The 22,132-nt window shown below is 41.0% G+C and overlaps 1 protein-coding gene across 1 annotated transcript in view; it reads right to left on the minus strand.

Moving 5' to 3' along the window:
- dock4 (dedicator of cytokinesis 4) overlaps nt 1–22,132 on the minus strand; it is a 214,840-nt gene that overhangs the window by 134,565 nt on the left and 58,143 nt on the right. Inside the window, exons 11-15 of the mRNA XM_060926739.1 lie at nt 20,239–20,327; nt 12,314–12,439; nt 6,003–6,127; nt 1,357–1,519; nt 1,136–1,242 (exon numbers count right to left, since the gene is read on the minus strand). Of these exons, the coding sequence (XP_060782722.1) occupies nt 1,136–1,242; nt 1,357–1,519; nt 6,003–6,127; nt 12,314–12,439; nt 20,239–20,327 (610 nt within the window). The remainder of the gene's footprint in view (nt 1–1,135; nt 1,243–1,356; nt 1,520–6,002; nt 6,128–12,313; nt 12,440–20,238; nt 20,328–22,132) is intronic.

The raw sequence follows: 22,132 nt of genomic DNA on the forward strand, positions 1-22,132 counted from the left end.
GTCATATACCGGTAACAAGGCCTTTTGCCAAGCTTCAAGGAATTGTGAGAGGAGTTGCTGTCAGAAGGCAAGCACACCTTCATGAAATTGTGAAAGTACAAGGTTGCTAATCAAGGGCTGTAACTCTGATAAAATGCGACCAAATTGAACAAAATACCAATATGCATACTACCGACATACGTATAACAAAGCCTTCTGCCAAGTTTGGTGAAATTCCTCCACAAATTATGAGAGGAGTCGATTTCAGAAGGAAAACACACTTTCATGAAATTGTCAAATTATAATTTTGTTAATCGAGGGCTGTAATTCTGGTAAAATGCGACCGAATTGAACGAAATTACAATATGCGTACTACCGACATATAACAAAGAATCCTGGTGAAATTCTTCCAAAAATTGTGAGAGGAGTTGATTTCAGAAGGTGAGCACCCTTCCTGGGACGGACAGACAGACGGACAGACATCGCCATGACATAATCCCACTTCGGGCCTTTCGACTAGCGGGGGATAATAAGCCACTGGTTACCACCCCCACGTTCAGCCAGCCAATCAGGTAGCACTTTCCTCATGAATATTCATTCACAAAGGTAGTTCTCAAGCCATGAGTGGAGACATTCAGATGAGGGAACGGGATCATTCTAATGAGCTCCACTTGTGACATAGAAAGGGGAAACAAATCTGAACGACTTGTTGAAGCTCATGTTTTGTGAAACAGGAAGTCCAAAAGAAACTGACTGGGTGTCTTATTTCAGACTTTGTGGGTTGGTAATTTCCAGATACCCAAATGTATATGCAGAAGCAGTGAAAAATGGAGTTTTTCATAACATGTCCCTTTAAGTAACCCCTTTAAGTAAAGTAGTTCCATCTCTGGGAGTAGGATTTATACAGATTTTGAGCACTATTTTACAGCATTATAAACACACGTTATACCTAACTCTTTATTTGCATCCCAACAGCGTCCCCTAGACCGCCATTATAAACGATATACAAGTACACAGGCTTTTCATTCTTTTCCCAGTACAAGCAAACATTAAAATTCTTATCTGTAGTAATCACACATATTCTACAGATGCAGTACTGTAGGTAAAGATTCGTTTTAAAAACACTGGAGTATTTCTTTACACATCCACACTATACCTTGTGGACGATGAGTTCGTGAGTGCCATCCGGCAGTGTTCTTCCATCCTCCTGCATGAGTGGCACGAATGAGAAACCAAACAGCTTTTTCTCTCCCTTCTCCTTTGCTGAAACATCAGAAAGCAAACATTTTAGTGTCATATATTTATCTTAACAGTAATTACTTAAACAGTTCGAACATAACAGCTCATATCAAATAATTACGGAGCATGAGCTCTTACTAGAGCAGTGTCTGAACTCGAAGCGCAGGTGAGCGAGTCTGAACAGCTCTGGAGGAACACACAGCTTGATCTGCTCTGACCAGCGAGGACTGTTACTATGGTACAGGACAAACGAGTGGAACTCATCCATCCCGGGCTCACCTGAACCTGAATACACCAGACCCTACAAAAGAGAGCAAAACATATACTGTACTAATCTCCTCAACAGAGTTTTTAGTCCCGTGTTACTTCTCTGCTTTTTGTCCCTGACCTACTAAAGTAGCATGAGGATGTGTTTTTGTTAGAAACTACAAAGCGTTTCTGTAAGCCTCTCTGGATAAGAGCATCTACGAAACGCTGTAAATGTGAGAGGAAGGGTGTGAGAGGAAGCAATCAATATGTTAGTCAATTTCCTGAATGTGTTCTCATATACAGTGGATATAAAAAGTCTAGGAACCATTGTTAAAGATTTTTGAGATGAAAAAATGAAGCCGAGATAAATCATGTCAGAACTTGTTACACCCTCGATGTGAAATTACAATGCATAAGAAACTAGAAAAGCACTCGGAGAGCGCAGACCTCCGCCAAGAATCCTTTAAAAAAATCCGGGATCCAGAAGGTGATCTGGATCACTGCCAAAATTTAATGGATTGTTACTTGTGCCCAGTCACACCTCTGGAAAAAATTTCAGAGCAATCCGTTCATTACTTTTTCCGTAATGTTGCTAACAGACAAACAAACAAACCAATGCTACCGAAAACATAACCTCCTTGGCGGAGGTAATAATAATAATAACTAGAATGCATTTCCGGAGAAAATGCGAAAGTGTGCTTGCTCAGGTGCGCCGCCATGGCGACCCGGCAAGAGAGGCGACTGCACGCCCACACGACAAGTTTTGTGTCAACACGTGAAAGTTTGGCCAAGACACAAGTCGGATTCTCATACGGAGATGACAGGCTGGCAAGGTTCTTTACAGGGACGTCCCAGAGCATCACTAACATGAAAATGTAGATGTAATTCTAAGTCCGTAAAGAGATATGACCCAAAACACGTTTTTGCTCATTGTGGCGCCCCCTAGTGACCAAATGACACCAAATTTGATGAGGGTACATGAACTGGTGCCGAAAGTAATTTCAACAAATATGGTCTTGATACGTCAAAGCGTTTCAGAGATATGAGCCAAAATACATTTTTGCTAATTGTGACGCCCCCTAGTGGCCAAATGACACCATATTTGATGAGGGTAGTTTGGATGGTGTCCAAAATCATGCCACTAAATATAGTCTTGATACGTCAAAGCTTTTCCGTGATATGAGCTCACTTCCTGTTTGGTGGCTTCGCCATCGATTTTGATTGGCTGCCACGGGGGAACGCTTCGACGTATGAGAGCAAAACGAATAGCATTCATTAGGCATGGACTGGAGATCATGTGTGCCAAGTTTCGTGATGTCGGACAAAACATGCGGCCAGGGTCACTCTACCTTCACTTTGGACAAAATTAAAAATGGCGGAAAAGCTAATTAGGCGGAGAATGACGTCATAGGGTGCGTTGGAATCGTCTAGCTCCAAGGATTCCAACGGCACCAGACTTACGAAAATCAGACGTACGGATCAAAAGTTACGTGCATGAACGCATGTAAGATTGTGATCAGTTGGTAGCGCTAGAGCGTGAGATGTACTAACATGAAACTTGATGAACTCAATCAGGGTCCACTCCTCTATCAGTGTACCAAGTTTCATGACTTTAGACCTTACGGTTTGGCCTACAGAAGGAAAAATCTGTTTTTTTGCATCACGCGCCCATTCATTTCAATGGGGAAAAAATTAATCCTTTAAAAAAATCCGGGATCCAGAAGGTGATCCGGATCACCGCCAAAATTTAATGGATTGTTACTTGTGCCCAGTCACACCTCTGGAAAAAATTTCAGAGCAATCCGTTCATTACTTTTTCCGTAATGTTGCTAACAGACAAACCAACCAACAAACCAACCAACCAACGCTACCGAAAACATAACCTCCTTGGCGGAGGTAATAAATGAAAAACAATCAGAAAAGCTTTGGAGAAAAATAGGAAGTTACAATAACTCAGCTGCATAAATGTGCACCCCATTTTCTAACTGGCAATATGGCTGTGTTCAGAATGAACCAATCACATTCAATTTCATGTTCAAAGGTAATTATTACACGGCTGTCATCGATTAAATTATTCTAATCAACACCAAATAAAGATCAGCTGCTTCTGAATACATCATCTTGGTTTCAACCGACTGCTGAAGCCATGATCCTCAAAGAGCTTACAAAGCATGTACAGTATTTCACTTGTTGAAAGCTATTGATCAGGAGTAAGGTATAAAAGAATTTCAAAAACATCAGATGTGCCATGGATCACCATGAAGGCCATCATCAACAACAAGTGGAGAAACTGGGACAAATAACCATTCTCACAAAAAAGCATCCAAGATCAACTAAATCACCCCAAACCATAGTAAAACAGTCTCATGAAACCAATTCCAGAGGGTATAATAACTCCATAATTTGAAAGGTTCAGCGTAAAAATAACATCACCAAAAGAACACCATACTCACGGTGAAGCATGGTGGTGGCGGCATCATGCTTTAGGGCTATGGAGGGTTTTTTTCCCCCCAGAACTGGGGCTTTTATCTACAGTATGTGGAGGGAATCATGAACAGCTACAAATACCAAGTTCCTGGGAGTCCTTATCTCAGAGGACAGCTACAAATACCAAGTTCCTGGGAGTCCTCATCTCAGAGGACCTTTCCTGGTCGGCTAACATCATGGCAAACATCAAGACAGCACAGCAAAAACTGCACTCCCTGAGAGTGCTTAGGAGGCACAACATGGAAAGGAAGCTGCTGGTGGCCTTTTACCAGGTGACCATAGATAGCCTGCTAACATACTACATAACAGTGTGGTATACAGGCTGCTCTGCTGTAGATAAGAAAGTGCTCCAGAGAGTGGCGAAGTCAGCAGAGAAAATAACAGGCTGCCCACTGCCCTCTCTGGAGGATATTGCCACCTCATGCTACCTCAGCAGAGTTACCCCACACCCTGGCCGCAACCTCTTTGAACTGTTACCCTCTGGCAGGCGTTATAGATCGACCAAAGCATGCACCTCAAATTAAAAATTTCTCACATTTCTTAGTATCAAAAGGCACATAATACATTACTTAATCAACACATGTACCAACTTTCAAGACCATACCACTCATAGTTTTCAAGTTCTGCTCCGGAAACAAAACCTACCCCTAAGACTAACCTGAGAGACTAAGTCAGAAATTGTTTCCTTGGAAACATGAAAAATTAAAATTTCTCAAACTTCTTAGTATGAAAAGGCACATCGACATCACCTTGTTAACATGGATACTAAGTTTCAAATCTGTATCATGAATAGTTTTGGATATATGCTCCGGAAATGAACATTGCTCTTAGAAACTAAGTCAAAATAAATTTTTTATGTAAAAATTTGAAAAATAGTTTAAAAAAAAAAATCCAAAATAGCAAAAGGCACCAGTTCACATGTTGCTTGATATGTATGCAAAGTTTCATGAAGATATCTTCAGTAGTTTTAAAGATATGGCCCAGAAATGAAAATGTGACCGGACGGACAGACGGCTGGCCGGAACCCGTTTCTATATCCCCCACCAAACTTCGTTTGGGCGAGGGATAACAAAACAGGTTTCTGCTAGTAAGCTGAAGATGAAAAGGAATTTCACCCTTCAGCACAACAGTGACCCAAAGCATACACCCAAATATCAAAGGAATGGCTTAACCAAAAGAAGAGCAATGTTTTTGAATGGCCTCGCCAGAACCCGGACCTGAATCTAACTAAAAATCTGTGGGGTGACCTGACCTGACCTGGAGTAGGATGTGCACACGAGATGAATGCCCTCACAATTTGAGAGATCTAGAATGTTTTTGCAAGAAAAAGTTGAAAAATATTGCCAAGTCAAGATGTGCCATGTTGATGGACTCTTATCCAAAAAGACCGAGCGGTGTAATAAAATCAAAAGGTGCTTCAACAAAGTATTAGTTTAGGGGTGTGCATATTTATGCAACTAGGTTTTTTCTTGAAGGTTTCTAATTGGGGCGGCACGGTGGTGTAGTGATTAGCGCTGTCGCCTCACAGCAAGAAGGTCCTGGGTTCGAGCCCCGTGGCCGGCGAGGGCCTTTCTGTGTGGAGTTTGCATGTTCTCCCCGTGTCCGCGTGGGTTTCCTCCGGGTGCTCCGGTTTCCCCCACAGTCCAAAGACATGCAGGTTAGGTTAACTGGTGACTCTAAATTGACCGTAGGTGTGAATGAGAGTGTGAATGGTTGTCTGTGTCTATGTGTCAGCCCTGTGATGACCTGGCGACTTGTCCAGGGTGTACCCCGCCTCTTGCCCGTAGTCAGCTGGGATAGGCTCCAGCTCGCCTGCGACCCTGTAGAAGGATAAAGCGGCTAGAGATGATGAGATGAGGTTTCTAATTGATTTTCACTTTATTTGTATATTCTGCAATTTCACGTTAAAGGTAGAAAAAGATTTGACATGAGTCAAATCTTAGTATCACTCTTTTACTTGACAAAACCTACTATTTCTACAGAGGTGTGTAGACTTCTTATATCCACTGTAGACAGATTCCTGCTCACATTCCTGTAGTATGTTTTACCTTCAGTACCTGGCCATCAGCTCCCAGCAGATACACGGTGACCTCAACGTTCCTCGCCACGCTCTTCCCTCCTTTCTCAAACTCCCCTCTCTCCAGGGTCACATAGAGGTCGTTCCTGATTTCACCTGCAGACAAACCCACAACATTAACACTTACAGCATTCGGCAGACGCAACAAAAAACACAAATCGAGTCGTCGTTTATTAAACGAGTGCTCAGACGAGATTGTTTTCCTCCTTCATCTATAAATACAGCCTTGTATCTAAAACTGTGACTTATTAAGGAGAATAAAATAGTACATTGTAATATCTTGGTGTATTATATACAGGAACTAACTGCATACTGGCTGGAAAATACTTTACCGTTATCCAGTATAAAACTGTAAAATCAAAAAGATAAATTATTTTTTTTTATTACAAAGAAAAACAGGACAGTGAAGGCATCCTTGACCATTTCATTATTCAGTATTAGCCAAAATGTGCTGATTTCTGCTTGTTTATCATGATGTAAATTAGCGTAAAAGCATTTTGAATGTCCTAAACTGTTTTAACTTTCTTTTTAAAAGACAGATCACTTCCTCATCTGCTGAGAAACATTTGCATTTACATTTGCAATATCCAAACAATAAATCAGCACAGAAAAATAAATGTTAAGCAAATTACCCTATTATATTACTGTACAGTATTATTAAAGCTAGACTATTGTAATTGTATATATTATTTTAAATATTGTACTTGAAGCTTAGGTACATAAAGTATGCTTAAAGGTAGACTGCCTTTCAGATTTTTCAAGTGTAGGTCATAAAAAGAATTTCCCCCCACACCTAATTATTTTTGTTTAGTGGATCGAAAGCTACTGAATTCGCATCACAGACTTCCAATTTTATTAGTTTTTTTTTAAACAGAACAATTAATGAATTTTGGGCTGCGTGGCCCTAAATTCTCTGCTATTTTTTCCGGCTTCACCATAACCCAATTCAAGATACTACATCATGCATGACGTGGTGGGCTTTCCCCTTTTGCGCAAGGCATTGTGGGATATAAATTTGAAACAGGAGAGAAAAATGGAGGACGTGAGAGTGTGAATGAAATGTGAAAGACCGACTACAGTAACGGAAAGTGAGAAGAAAAGACGTTATGCTCTATACGAAGGAAAGGAAACGCAGGACCAAACTAATAAATATTGGCGGTCAGCGAGCACCTCGGTGTGATCAGCTGTTCTTTAAGCGACAGAATGATGGAACTGTCAGTGCACGGTCAAAGGTAAACCTGTAGATGGCAGTAATGCAACACTGTGGATGCCAGCTGCCATAAAACCCAAAAGAAGAAGAAGAAGGTAAACCTGCGCATGCGCACACGGACTTCCTCTGTCTGCTTGACTGCGCAAAGTGAGCGATTTCATGTACATTATTTGCTCGGGAATCCCCTCAAATTAAATAACTTCCTAGCCACAGAATGGCCGGATATTTTGTGAGATATTACCGAAATAAACGTATATCACAATGACCAAATTTCAGAGGGAACTAAATTTCACCGATTTTATGAAATCAAAAGGCCGTCTAGCTTTAATATACTATTCCTAGTATGTAATACATTACAAACCACTCATTTTCAACATTAAATGAAATGCTCCATTTAAACTTAAATACAACAAAGCTATATTCAGCCACGTTTTGTATAATTTAAACAACACAATTTACTGTTTTCTTCTTACATTCTAAAAAATATGCAAAACGTGAGTTCAAATCTGTCTTTCATGAAGTATAATGACTATTGGCACCTCTCACCCCAATACATTGACTCTGTCTACACTAAATCTCAGCATGACCTCTAAACACTCTCTCGCCACAAGCTGAGGCAAGTCCCACATGAGCCATCAGAGGGTGTGAAAATCATCAATAAAGACATGTAAATTGTGGAAAAAATGTGTAGATAGATGGAGAATATGGTATGTTAAGAGACATGTCTCATGAGACATGAAAAAAATTTCTAAAAATGCTATTATGGCGACATTCAATAGACAATAGATAGATCTTTTATCGTTCATATGCACAAGACTCATGAGAAGCTTTATAAGAAGTCTGTATTTATACAAGGATTTGCAAAAGCAAATTGTAACTGGAAGGGTACTTGGTAGAGTGCATACGATGGCCAAGCCACATGTTATCAACATCAAAATCAAATCACTTGAACCTAGGATAATACTAAAGCTGTACACCAAATTTCATCCAAATCCTTTCACTAGTTTTTGAGTTACATTGGGAAAACACCCAAAAAAAAATCCTGGATCCGCATACACTACCGTTCAAAAGTTTGGGGTCACCCAGACAATTTTGTGTTTTCCATGAAAAGTCACACTTTTATTTACCACCATAAGTTGTAAAATGAATAGAAAATATAGTCAAGACATTTTTCTGGTCGCGTGGCACGATGGTGTAGTGGTTAGCGTTGTCGCCTCACAGCAAGAAGGTCTGGGTTCGAGCCCCGTGGCCGGCGAGGGCCTTTCTCTGTGGAGTTTGCATGTTCTCTCCGTGTCCGCGTGGGTTTCCTCCAGGTGCTCTGGTTTCCCCCACAGTCCAAAGACATGCAGGTTAGGTTAACTGGTGACTCTAAATTGACCGTAGGTGTGAATGTGAGTGTGAATGGTTGTCTGTGTCTATGTGTCAGCCCTGTGATGACCTGGCGACTTGTCCAGGGTGTACCCCGCCTTTCGCCCGTAGTCAGCTGGGATAGGCTCCAGCTTGCCTGCAACCCTGTAGAACAGGATAAAGCGGCTAGAGATAATGAGATGATTTTTTTAATTATTATTTATTTATTTATATTGATCCACGTCAGCTTCCCCTTCACAGAAGGGTGCTGTTCTCCCTGTGGTCAAACTTACAATTCCTTAAATTTTTTTTTTAACATAGACATGCATTTTTACAGACTGTACAAACAAAAACATAAAATAAAAACAAAAACAAAAGAGGAAATAAATTTGTTTCAAATATGTTGGTCCCATCAATTAGTCATCGTACCACATATCCTATTTATAGAGGAACAGAAAATAATCATATATTTTGAGTAAACAAATACAGTTTTAATTTAATTTTAAAAGCTTTCTCATTTACTTTATTAACCAAAAAACAGGGTAAAGAATTCCACGCTAACATTCCTCTATAATGCAGTGTTCTCTGCCCAGCCCCTGTTCTATACGCAGGCAACAAAAATCTTCTCTGTACTGAATGTCTTGTAAAGTATGTATGTATATTACTAGAAAACATCAAGGATTTAAACAAAGTAATAGGACGCTTTGTCATAATTACATTTCTTACAAAACTAAGAAGAGTGTGATATAACCTATCTTTAACTGGTAACCAATTCAATGTTTTTAACATATCAGACACTCTTGTTCTGAAAGAACAATTGAGCACTATACGTGCAGCTTTGTTTTGCGCAACCTGTAGCCTTTGAAGGTTATTTTCTGATGTGTTTGACCATATTACAGTACAATAGTCCATCTGAGATAGAACCACAGCCTGCATTAATTGCTTAACAAAGCATCCTGGTAAATATTTTCTACAATATCTAATTGTAGCCATTCCTCTACCCATTTTCTTCACCATTTCATTTACATGACTCGTCCATGACATTCTGCTATCAATCAAATTTCACTTCTGTAACCTGTTCTATTGTTTTATCATCTATTTTTACATTCAGTTTTGATTCTACTCTCCCTCCCCGTTTAGAGGACAATACTATACATTTTGAGATGAGATGAGATGAGATGAGATGAGATGAGATGAGATGAAACTGCAAATAACTGCCTACAAATAATGGTCTACGCATGCACAGTTAACTTCACACTTTTAGACTTTTGAGTTCTGTGAGATGTAAATAAAATAGTGATTGCATCTGATATTACATTACATTAATGGCATTTAGCAGATGCTGTTATCCAGAGGGACATACAACATACCCAGAGCAGCCTGGGGAGCGGTTGGGGGTTAGGTGCCTTGCTCAAGGGCACTTCAGACATTCCTGCTAGTCTAGGGAATCAAACTGGCAACCTTTTAGTCCCAAATTTGCTTCTCTAACCATTAGGTCATGGCTTCCCCATGATAGCTTTGTTACCGTTTGATTTGTCGTGCGAACTTTATAATCAGTATTTCAAAAAAAATTATTTGAATGATAAGAACTCAGTTTTCACAAAATATTGTGATTTGTTTCATGTCTCGCAAGCAATTATTTGCCTCTGCCTTCGGCATCGGGAATATTACTGCTTGCTCACCACTAAAAAAATCATGATATTTTGTTCAGCCTTTGTCAACTTGTATCTTGTATCAACACACAGAGACAGGGGAAAGAATACTGGCATCCCTGCAACATAATACACCAGTTAGCACCCAGCCAAATGGCTACTCAGATAAACACTCAACTTTTCGAGTAGCCCTGTCATTCATTGTTTTCCAGAATAAATGCTGACAGATTGACTCTTCGCCTCCTCTGCATTATCTATTAGCCACACAGAAGCTTTTAGTTATTATTAGGAGTATCCGACTGGGGCCAAGTTTACATTAGACCGTATCTGTCTCGTTTTCTTCGCGGATGCACTGTCCGTTTACATTAAAACGCCTGGAAACGCCGGGAAACGGGAATCCGCCAGGGTCCACGTATTCAATCCAGATCGTGTCTGATCCGGTGCTGTGTAAACATTGAGAATACGTGGATACGCTGTGCTGAGCTCTAGCTGGCGTCGTCATTGGACAACGTCACTGTGACATCCACCTTCCTGATTCGCTGGCGTTGGTCATGTGACGCGACTACTGAAAAACGGCGCGGACTTCCGCTTTGTATCACCTTTCATTAAAGAGTATAAAAGTATGAAAATACTGCAAATACTGATGCAAATACTGCCCATTGTGTAGTTATGATTGTCTTTAGGCTTGCCATCCTTCCACTTGCAAGTGGTAAGTGATATGCACTGGGATCACACACACAGCGGCTCAGTCCCGAATCACTGCTCGTGCGCTATACTCGCGTCCTCTGTGAGCTGCGCAGGGCCGGAGTGCGCACCCTCCAGAGGGCACTCACTGTTCAGGGCGGAGTGATTTGGAGCGCAGGATGCCTGCGGAGCCGAGCGTATCCGTGTATTGGTGTTGCTGTGTGCACGCGAATCGTGTATTGGCGTTGCTGTGTGCATACTAATCGTTTTAAAAACGTTAATCTGATGATCCGCTGATACGGTCTAATGTAAACCCCACCTGGTTATACCAGTAGCTAGTTACACACACTGGTTACCCAGTATTTTTCACTCATACTTAAGTACCTGATGTAATTTACTTCGTTACTTTTAAAATCAACATCGACAACTACGCACAACGGACACTTCAGACATTCCTGCTAGTCTAGGGAATCAAACTGGCAACCTTTTAGTCCCAAATTTGCTTCTCTAACCATTAGGTTATGGCTTCCCCATGATAGCTTTGTTACCGTTTGATTTGTCATGCGAACTTTATAATCAGTATTTCAAAAAAAAAAAAAATTATTTGAATGATAAGAACTCATCTCATCTCATCTCATTATCTCTAGCCGCTTTATCCTTCTACAGGGTTGCAGGCAAGCTGGAGCCTATCCCAGCTGACTACGGGCGAAAGGCGGGGTACACCCTGGACAAGTCGCCAGGTCATCACAGGGCCGACACATAGACACAGACAACCATTCACACCTACGGTCAATTTAGAGTCACCAGTTAACCTAACCTGCATGTCTTTGGACTGTGGGGGAAACCGGAGCACCCGGAGGAAACCCACGCGGACACGGGGAGAACATGCAAACTCCACACAGAAAGGCCCTCGCCGGCCACGGGGCTCGAACCCGGACCTTCTTGCTGTGAGGCGACAGCGCTAACCACTACACCACCGTGCCGCCCCTGATAAGAACTCAGTTTTCACAAAATATTGTGATTTGTTTCGTGTCTTGCAAGCAATTATTTGCCTCTGCCTTCGGCATCGGAAATATTACTGCTTGCTCACCACTAAAAAATCATGATATTTTGTTCAGCCTCGTCCAATAATTGCTTATTGTTCTGCTGTTACAGCATAGTGTCACTGTTCCCTGACCACTATCTAGTGCCTTCAAACTGTACATAAATCCACTTCTCATTTAAAACAGAACAGAAATGAACCAGACACAATGGAAACAATAATATACTAGATCTGCTCAGAGCCCTGCACTGAGTTACAGCAAAATATTTAATGACATCTGAATTTAAACTAAAATCAGGAAAAAATAATGCTGTTCACATGATGCTTCCAGAAAGCTTTGCTCTCACCTGGCATGATGATCTCAGAGAAGCCAAGTCGCCTCGTGATGGAGACGTTGCGTGTGAAGAGACGCATGTATTCCTTCTGAATCTGCTCCAGGTCTCCGTGCAGCAACTGCAGTGAAACTGCAAGTCCTGCAGGAACCAGAACAAATACAGGCATAATATGATCAGTTACAACACAATACCTCTAATCTGATATGCTCAAAACCAGAGTGTGGTTGGTGCTTCGGCAGTTTAAAACAGCAAATAGAAACCATGCTCAGGAAGAACCAGAAGTGAGCACATCCAAAAAAATGAAATAAATTAAAATACTGCACTATTGTAGCTAATCTGCATAGTGCCTAATCATTTCTATAAACACATAGACATTTCCGATTATTAATAATCAGCAGCAGCGTAATCCTTCGTCTGTAGTCATTACAAATGATGATAATTTTGACATTTAAGCATGAGATTTAGACACTAAAGCCTCAAGGAATAACCTAAAATCAAATTGCAAGGCTTAATGTAGAACAATTTCATGCAGATGAAAATTTCATGACAAGTACATATCTTTCAGCCATTTTGCCATTTGGTGTGACTTTTATCTGCGAAACATTTTCCTTACATGCTTGTGTTATACCCTTTCATCATTCTCCAATAAACATCCATCAGCCATCCATCTAGCTACTGCTAAACAGCTAAATTACATAAAACAGAAACCTTATCCACTGTATGTCTACAAATCTTTGTCTCCGAGCACAAAGCCTAATTGTGGCCACTTTTTATTTCATAGCATTGCAAAAGCACATCTCATACGGTCACTCAGCAACACAAAGCCATTCATATGCATGATATTAGTCAGATTAGCAGTACAGTGAGACATTCTTATGTAAGACACTACACTGCCTCTGCCCTAAAACACAACCACAGGCAATGCGGCTTACACTGAAACTCTATGTTACTTTCTAAGATATCACATTTATCATCTTACACATCCATCCAGCCATTATCTGTAGCCGCTTATCCTGTTCTGGCAAGTTGGAGCCTATCCCAGCTAACTACGGGCGAAAGGCGGGGTACACCCTGGACAAGTCGCCAGGTCATCACAGGGCTGACACACAGAGACAAATAACCATTCACACTCACATTCACACCTACGGTCAATTTAGAGTCACCAGTTAACCTAACCTGCATGTCTTTGGACTGCCGGGGAAACCGGAGCAAACCCCCGCGGACACGGGGAGAACATGCAAACTCCGCACAGAAAGGCCCTCGCCGGCCACGAGGCTCGAACCCAGGACCTTCTTGCTGTGAGGCGACAGCGCTAACCACTACACCACCGTGCCGCCCTCATCTTACACACTGAAATCACTAATTATACTATTCCCAAGTAAATAGTATATGTTACCAATTTTTTTTCTGCTCCCACAAAAATTGTCTTTGATGCTAATTTTTTTTTCTAAAATAGCAAGAAATGTAGCAACAAAAGAGATTAAGAATTAAGAAGTGTTAAAGGTGGCATGTTACAAAAAACTAACTTTTTCAGTGCTTGTGCACATACATTCAGGAATCTGGAGCCTACCGACCTACAAACTCTGAAATAAGACGCCCAGACAGTTTCTTTTGTTCTGCCTGTTTCAGGAAACATGAGCTTCGACAAGCCAATCAGATACAGTGCTCAGCGTAAATGAGTACACCCCCTTTGAAAAGTAACATTTTAAACAATATCTCAATGAACACAAACAATTTCCAAAATGTTGACAAGGCAAAGTTTAATATAACATCTGTTTAACTTATAACGTGAAAGTAAGGTTAATAATATAAACTTAGATTACACATTTTTCAGTTTTACTCAAATTAGGGTGGTGCAAAAATGAGTACACCCCACAACAAAAACTACTACATCTAGTACTTTGTATGGCCTCCATGATTTTTAACGACAGCACCAAGTCTTCTAGGCATGGAATGAACAAGTTGGCGACATTTTGCAACATCAATCTTTTTCCATTTTTCAACAATGACCTGTTTTAGTGACTGGATGCTGGATGGAGAGTGATGCTCAACTTGTCTCTTCAGAATTCCCCAAAGAAAATAATTTCTTTACACCACAAAGGTGAAGGCTACAAGAAGATCAGCAAAGCTTTACTTATCAGTCAGAGTACTGTAGCAAAAGTGGTGCAAAAATTTAAGAAAGCTGGAACTGCAACCATCACACAGAGACGTCCAGGTCGTCCACGGAAATTAACACCTCGACAGGAGCGTCTTCTGATGAGAAGGGTTGAAGAAAATCGGCATGCAAGTTCACTGCAGTTATCTAAAGCAGTAGAAAGCCAAACTGGGGTGACTATTTCCCGTGACACAATACGGCGTACACTGCAGAGGAATGGCACGCATGGATGCCGTCCATGAAAGAAGCCTCTCCTAAAGCCCAGGCACAAAACAGCCTGCCTAGAGTTTGCCAGGGCCCATGCTGACAAAGATGAAGACTACTGGGACTCTATACTCTGGAGTGATGAGATCAAGATAAATGTTTTTGGAACTGATGGCTTCAAAACTGCAAAGGTGAGGAATACAAAGAAAACTGCATGGTGCCTACAGTGAAACATGGTGGTGGCAGTGTCCTTCTGTGGAGCTGCTAGTGTCGGGGAGCTGCATTTCATTGATGGCATCATGAATTCACAGATGTATTGCTCTATACTGAAAGAGAAGATGCTACCATCACTCCGTGCCCTTGGTCGTCGTGCACTTTTCCAACATGACAATGATCGTAAACACATGTCTAAGGCCACTGTTGGATTTCTGAAGAACAGGGTGAAAGTGATTCAGTGGCCAAGTATGTCTCCTGATCTGAACCCAATCGAACACCTATGGGAAATTCTGAAGAGACAAGTTGAGCATCACTCTCCATCCAGCATCCAGTCACTAAAAGAGGTCATTGTTGAAGAAAGGAAAAAGATTGATGTTGCAAAATGTCGCCAACTTGTTCATTCCATGCCTAGAAGACTTGGTCCTGTCATTAAAAATCATGGAGGCCATACAAAGTACTAGATGTAGTAGTTTTTGTCGTGGGGTGTACTCATTTTTGCACCACCCTAATTTGAGTAAAACTGAAAAATGTGTAATCTAAGTTTATATTATTAGCCTTACTTTCCCGTTATAAGTTAAACAGATGTTATATTAAACTTTGTCTTGTCAAGATTTTGGAAATTGTTTGTGTTCATTGAGATATTGTTTAAAATGTTACTTTTCAAAGGGGGTGCACTCATTTACGCTCAGCACTCTATGTCTCCTCTTTCTATGTCACAAGGGTAGATCATTTGAATAATCCCACCCCCTGATCTGAGTATCTCCACTTACGGCTTGCCTTTGAAAATGAATATTCATGAGGACAATGCTACCTGATTGGTCAGTAGAAGAGGGGGGTGGACTGAGCAATGGCTCAATATCATTTAAAGGAACAGGCGCTCAAATCAGCCGTTTTGAACAAGGTTGTTTAGACAGGGTGAGGAGGGAGCTGTGGTGCTTTATCCTTGTGGTATTTTGACCACCACATGTCACAGACATTTCATTAAGACCTCAGGGAACTGTGTCAACCTGTAGAAAAGGGGTATAATATGTCACCTTTAAATCAATTGTAACGTGTTTTGATATAAAATTTCTGATTTCTGTGTATCATACGTTTTTATGTTATTATTTCTTAAAATTTGAGCCAGACAGGCATAGTTGTAAGACCAAGGCTCTGAGCTGGCTAACTCGCAATTAGTTGCTGTTTTTGTATCCATCTATAATCTGTAGCGCGGCAGCACGGTGGTGTAGTGGTTAGCACTGTCGCCTCACAGCAAGAAGGTCCTGGGTTCGAGCCCAGCGGCCGACAAGGGCCTTTCTGTGTGGAGTTTGCATGTTCTCCCCGTGTCTGCGTGGGTTTCCTCTGGGTGTTTGTCTCTATGTGTCAGTCCTGCGATGACCGAGTGACTTGTCCAGGGTGTATCCTGCCTCTCACCCATCGTCAGCTGATATACGGTAGGCTCCAGCTTGCCTGCGACCCTGTTGAACAGGATAAGCGGCTACAGATAATGGATGGATATTATCTGTAGCCGCTTATCCTGTGCAGGGTCACAGGCAAGCTGGAGCCTATCCCAGCTGACTATGGGCGAGAGGACAAGTCGCCAGATCATCACAGGGCTGACACATAGACACAGACAACCATTCACACTCACATTCACACCTACGGTCAATTTAGAGTCACCAGTTAGCCTAACCTGCATGTCTTTGGACTATGGGGGAAACCGGAGCACCCGGAGGAAACCCATGCGGACACGGGGAGAACATGCAGACTCCGCACAGAAAGGGCCCTGTCGGTCGCTGGGCTCAAACCCAGGACCTTCTTTGCCCCCCCAAAACAACAACAACAAAAAAACTGCTGACCCCCTCAACATAGTTTTGTAATGAATACATCTGTCTACATATTAAGCTTTAAGGTGCACAATAAAATCTAGCAATTTATTGAAGCCGAACAGGTTTTTATTCCTGAAAATTCAGTCCAAATTGATGTTATTTATAAGCTACATGGTTTTGAGTTAGTGGATTGCGAGCGGGTGGATCACAAGTTCGAATCCCGATGGTTCCACAGCCATCCTTGGCCGTGCTCAAGAAAGCAAAATTGGCCCGTGATCTCAGGGAGGGAGGGGTGACAAACTCTCTCTCCCCTGTCAATTACAGTGACTGTGAGCACGTGTGCGCGGAGGTGGGCGGATAGCGCCTTCCTCCGAATATGTGTCCTGACATTGCATGAGCAGCAGTCCAAAAAAAACGTGGTCGGCTTACATCACATGCCTCGGAGGAAGCACGTGATAGCCTTTGCCGTCCCTGGCTGGTAGCTGTTGTCATGTGGGTGAAAACTGGCCATGACTTAATTAGGAAGAACTTAACAGCTGAAAGAGCAGGCCAACGCATTCACAAAGTCTCAGAATGACAAATAACATTTGCCTTGGATATTGTACAAAATGGGTTCTTAAGTTCAGGTTGATAAACTTTTAATGTTGTTAAAAAGATCAGTACTAATATTAACAGAATGACAGCAGATGTCCCTATCTTGATAAGCTCCCCCAAAGGACAGATAAAGAAGAAAAGCCAAAGCAATGTGCTTACTGTCACTGGTCGATAGGCTCTTCGAGCGTGTATTGATAGACAACATACACAGGACCGATAATTGGCGTTTAATGGACGACAGTTAGAAAAGCTCCATTTAGCATAATTGAATTTTTGGGCGAATGAATTGCTCGTTAATCAGTTAATGTGGAGTCACTGAGCTCCAGTCTGGCAGAATAAGCTGAAAGGATTACAGCACTCTTCCCACATAGCCTTGTTCACTGTGAATATTTTTCTCATTTATTTCTTCACTGCTGTCTTGATTTACATTAAAATTACGTTACATGGTCATTAATGTAAAGTACAGTAATATACAGTAAAAGCTCCTAAACAGTGAGAAACCACAGAACAAAGTGTTGCTTGGGATTTCTACTCGCTACAGAGGATATTTGTTGAAGTAAAACAGCTTCATTATGCAGCTGATTAAGTGCAAGCTTTCACATTCGGTTTAATTCTCATAGAGAGTTTTACCATAAATTGCCATTATGTATGTATGTATGTATGTATGGATGGATGGATGGATGGACATATGGATGGATGAATGTATGTATATGTATGGATGGATGAGTATATGTATGTATGTACGGATGGATGGATGGATGGATGGATGGATGGATGGATGGATGGGTGGATGGATGGATGGATGGATGAATATGTATATGTATGTTATGTATGTATGTATGTATGAGTGTATGTATGTATGTATGTATGACTGTACGTATAATTATGTATGTATGCATGTATGTATGGATGAGTGTATGTATGGATGAGTGTATGTATGGATGTATGGATGAATGTATGTATATGTAGGTGTGTACGTACGCACGTATATATGTGTGTGTATATATGTATATGTATATGAATGAATGTATGGACAGATGTATGGATGGATGAATGTATGGATGAGTGTGTGTATGTATGTATGTATGTACAACCCCGATTCCAAAAAAGTAAAAATTGTGAATAAAAACGGAATGCAATGATGTGGAGGTTTCAAAATTCCAAATTTTATTCAGAATAGAACATAGATGACATATCAAATGTTTAAACTGAGAAAATGTATCATTTAAAGAGAAAAATTAGGTGATTTTAAATTTCATGACAACAACACATCTCAAAAAAGTTGGGACAAGGCCATGTTTACCACTGTGAGACATCCCCTTTTCTCTTTACAACAGTCTGTAAACGTCTGGGGACTGAGGAGACAAGTTGCTCAAGTTTAGGGATAGGAATGTTAACCCATTCTTGTCTAATGTAGGATTCTAGTTGCTCAACTGTCTTAGGTCTTTTTTGTCGTATCTTCTGTTTTATGATGCGCCAAATGTTTTCTATGGGTGAAAGATCTGGACTGCAGGCTGGCCAGTTCAGGACCCGGACCCTTCTTCTACGCAGCCATGATGCTGTAATTGATGCAGTATGTGGTTTAGCATTGTCATGTTGGAAAATACAAGGTCTTCCCTGAAAGAGACGTTGTCTGGATGGGAGCATATGTTGCTCTAGAACCTGGATATACCTTTCAGCATTGATGGTGTCTTTCCAGATGTGTAAGCTGCCCATGCCACATGCACTAATGCAACCCCATACCATCAGAGATGCAGGCTTCTGAACTGAGCGCCGATAACAACTTGGGTCGTCCTTCTCCTCTTTAGTCCGAATGGCACGGCGTCCCTGATTTCCATAAAGAACTTCAAATTTTGATTCGTCTGACCACAGAACAGTTTTCCACTTTGCCACAGTCCATTTTAAATGAGCCTTGGCCCAGAAAAGACGTCTGCGCTTCTGGATCATGTTTAGATACGGCTTCTTCTTTGAACTATAGAGTTTTAGCTGGCAACGGCGGATGGCACGGTGAATTGTGTTCACAGATAATGTTCTCTGGAAATATTCCTGAGCCCATTTTGTGATTTCCAATACAGAAGCATGCCTGTATGTGATGCAGTGCCGTCTAAGGGCCCGAAGATCACGGGCACCCAGTATGGTTTTCCGGCCTTGACCCTTACGCACAGAGATTCTTCCAGATTCTCTGAATCTTTTGATGATATTATGCACTGTAGATGATGATATGTTCAAACTCTTTGCAATTTTACACTGTCGAACTCCTTTCTGATATTGCTCCACTATTTGTCGGCACAGAATTTGGGGGATTGGTGATCCTCTTCCCATCTTTACTTCTGAGAGCCGCTGCCACTCCAAGATGCTCTTTTTATACCCAGTCATGTTAATGACCTATTGCCAATTGACCTAATAAGTTGCAATTTTGTCCTCCAGCTGTTCCTTTTTTGTACCTTTAACTTTTCCAGCCTCTTATTGCCTCTGTCCCAACTTTTTTGAGATGTGTTGCTGTCAAGAAATTTCAAATGAGCCAATATTTGGCATGAAATTTCAAAATGTCTCACTTTTGACATTTGATATGTTGTCTATGTTCTATTGTGAATACAATATCAGTTTTTGAGATCTGTAAATTATTGCATTCCGTTTTTATTTACAATTTGTACTTTGTCCCAACTTTTTTGGAATCGGGGTTGTATGTATGTATGTATATATGGATGGATGGATGACTGTATGTACAGTATATGCATACAGTATGAATGTATGTATGTATGAATGAATGAATTAATGAATATGTATGAATGAATGAATGAATTTATATGTATGAATGAATGTATGTGTGTGTATGTATATGTATAAATGAGTGAATGAATATGTATGAATGAATGTATGGATGGATATATGGATGAACAGATGGATAGAAGAAAATGCATAGTACTCAGGAATAGAAATAAAATATAGACAGGACTGACCTGTGCCGGAGCTGACCTGGCTGTATCGGGAGCTGACCTTCCGAATAATGTTGTCATGGATTTGATACCACTCGCTTTCAGTATTGCACCTGCATAAATGTCATATCATCACTCACAGGCACACACAGAAACACAAACTTGGGTGACATGCTTCTGAATGACCAAATAAATACAAGTGTTGAGTCGCTAATAACTACAGGTCCGCACTAACAGCCGGAAAAAGTACACATTCGGTTAAGGAACAACAGGTTCCATTTCCCAAACCAGAAAAAACAGTGATTGCAATTAAAGTGGTTCAAAAGGGTTGAAAAGTCACATTTCCCTTCAATTCAAATGGTGTTACAAGGCTATCATACATCATGGAAGTCTTTATACACACACATACATATATACAGTGGTGTGCAAAAGTTTGGGCACCCCTGGTCAAAATTGCTGTTACTGTGAACAGTTAAGCAAGTTGAAGATGAAATGATCTCCAAAAGGCATTAAGTTAAAGGTGACTCATTCCCTTTATATTTTAAGCAAAAACTAATTTTTTTTTTAATTTTCATCTTTTACATTTTCAAAATGACAAAAAAGGAAAAGGGCCCGAAGCAAAAGTTTGGGCACCCTGCATGGTTAGTACATAGTAACACCCCCCTTGGCAAGTATCACAGCTTGTAAACACTTTTTGTAGCCAGCTAATAATCTTTCAGTTCTTACCTGGGGGATTTTCACACATTCGTCCTTGCAAAAGGCTTCCAGTTCTACAAGTTTCTTGGGCTGTCTTGCATGCACTGCTCTTTTGAGATCTATCCACAGATTTTCAATGATGTTTAGGTCAGGGGACTGTGAGGGCCAGGGCAAAACCTTCAGCTTGTGCCTCTTGAGGTATTCCATTGTAGATTTTGAGGTGTGTTTTGGATCATCGTCTTATTGTAGGACCCGTCCTCTTTTTAACTTCAACTTTTTTACAGATGGTGTGATGTTTGCTTCAGTTTGCTGGTATTTATTCGAATCCATGCTTCCCTCGACCAATGAAATGTGCCCTGTGCCACAACACAACCCCAAAGCATGATCGATCCACACCCATGCTTCAGAGTTGGAGAGGTGTTCTTTTCCTGGAATTTGGCCCCCTTTTTTCTCCAAACATACCTTTGCACATTGTGGTCAAAAAGTTCTATTTTGATTTCATCAGTCCACAGGACTTGTTTCCAAAATGCATCAGGCTTATTTAGATGTTCATTTGCAAACTTCAGATGCTGAATTTTGTGGCTAGGACGCAGGAAAGGTTTTCTTCTGATGACTCTCCCATGAAGGTCATATTTGTTCAGGTGTTGCTGCATAGTAGAACAGTGCACCACCACTCCAGGGTCTGCTAAATCTTTCTGAAGGTCTTTTGCAGTCAAACAGGGGTTTTTATTTGCCTTTCTAGCAATCCAACGAGCAGTTCTTTCAGAAAGTTTTCTTCATCTTCCAGACCTCACCTTGATCTCCACTGTTTCTGTTCACTGCCATTTCTTAATAACATTACAGTCTAAGGAAACAGCTACCTGAAAACACTTTGCTACGTTCTTGTAACCTTCTCCTGCTTTGAGAGCATTAATTATTTTATTATTCAGAATGCGAGAGAGTTGCTTAGAAGAGCCCATGGCTGTTGATTTTAGGGACAAGTTTGAGGAGTCAGAGAATTTATACAGCTTTGAAATCTGCATCATCTGACCTTTCCTAATGAAGAATTTGAACAAGCCACAGCTCAATAAGCTAATTAAGGTCTGGAACCTTGGTAAAAGTTACCTGAGAACTCAAATGAATTGGGGTGCCCAAACTTTTGCATGGTGTTCCTTTTCTTTTTTCAGTCTTCAATTGTACAAAACAAAAATAATACACAAATCTTGCAGAAAACACTGAAAAG

Source organism: Neoarius graeffei, chromosome 8 (assembly GCF_027579695.1).
Source record: "Neoarius graeffei isolate fNeoGra1 chromosome 8, fNeoGra1.pri, whole genome shotgun sequence".
Taxonomy (NCBI): Eukaryota; Metazoa; Chordata; class Actinopteri; order Siluriformes; family Ariidae; genus Neoarius; species Neoarius graeffei.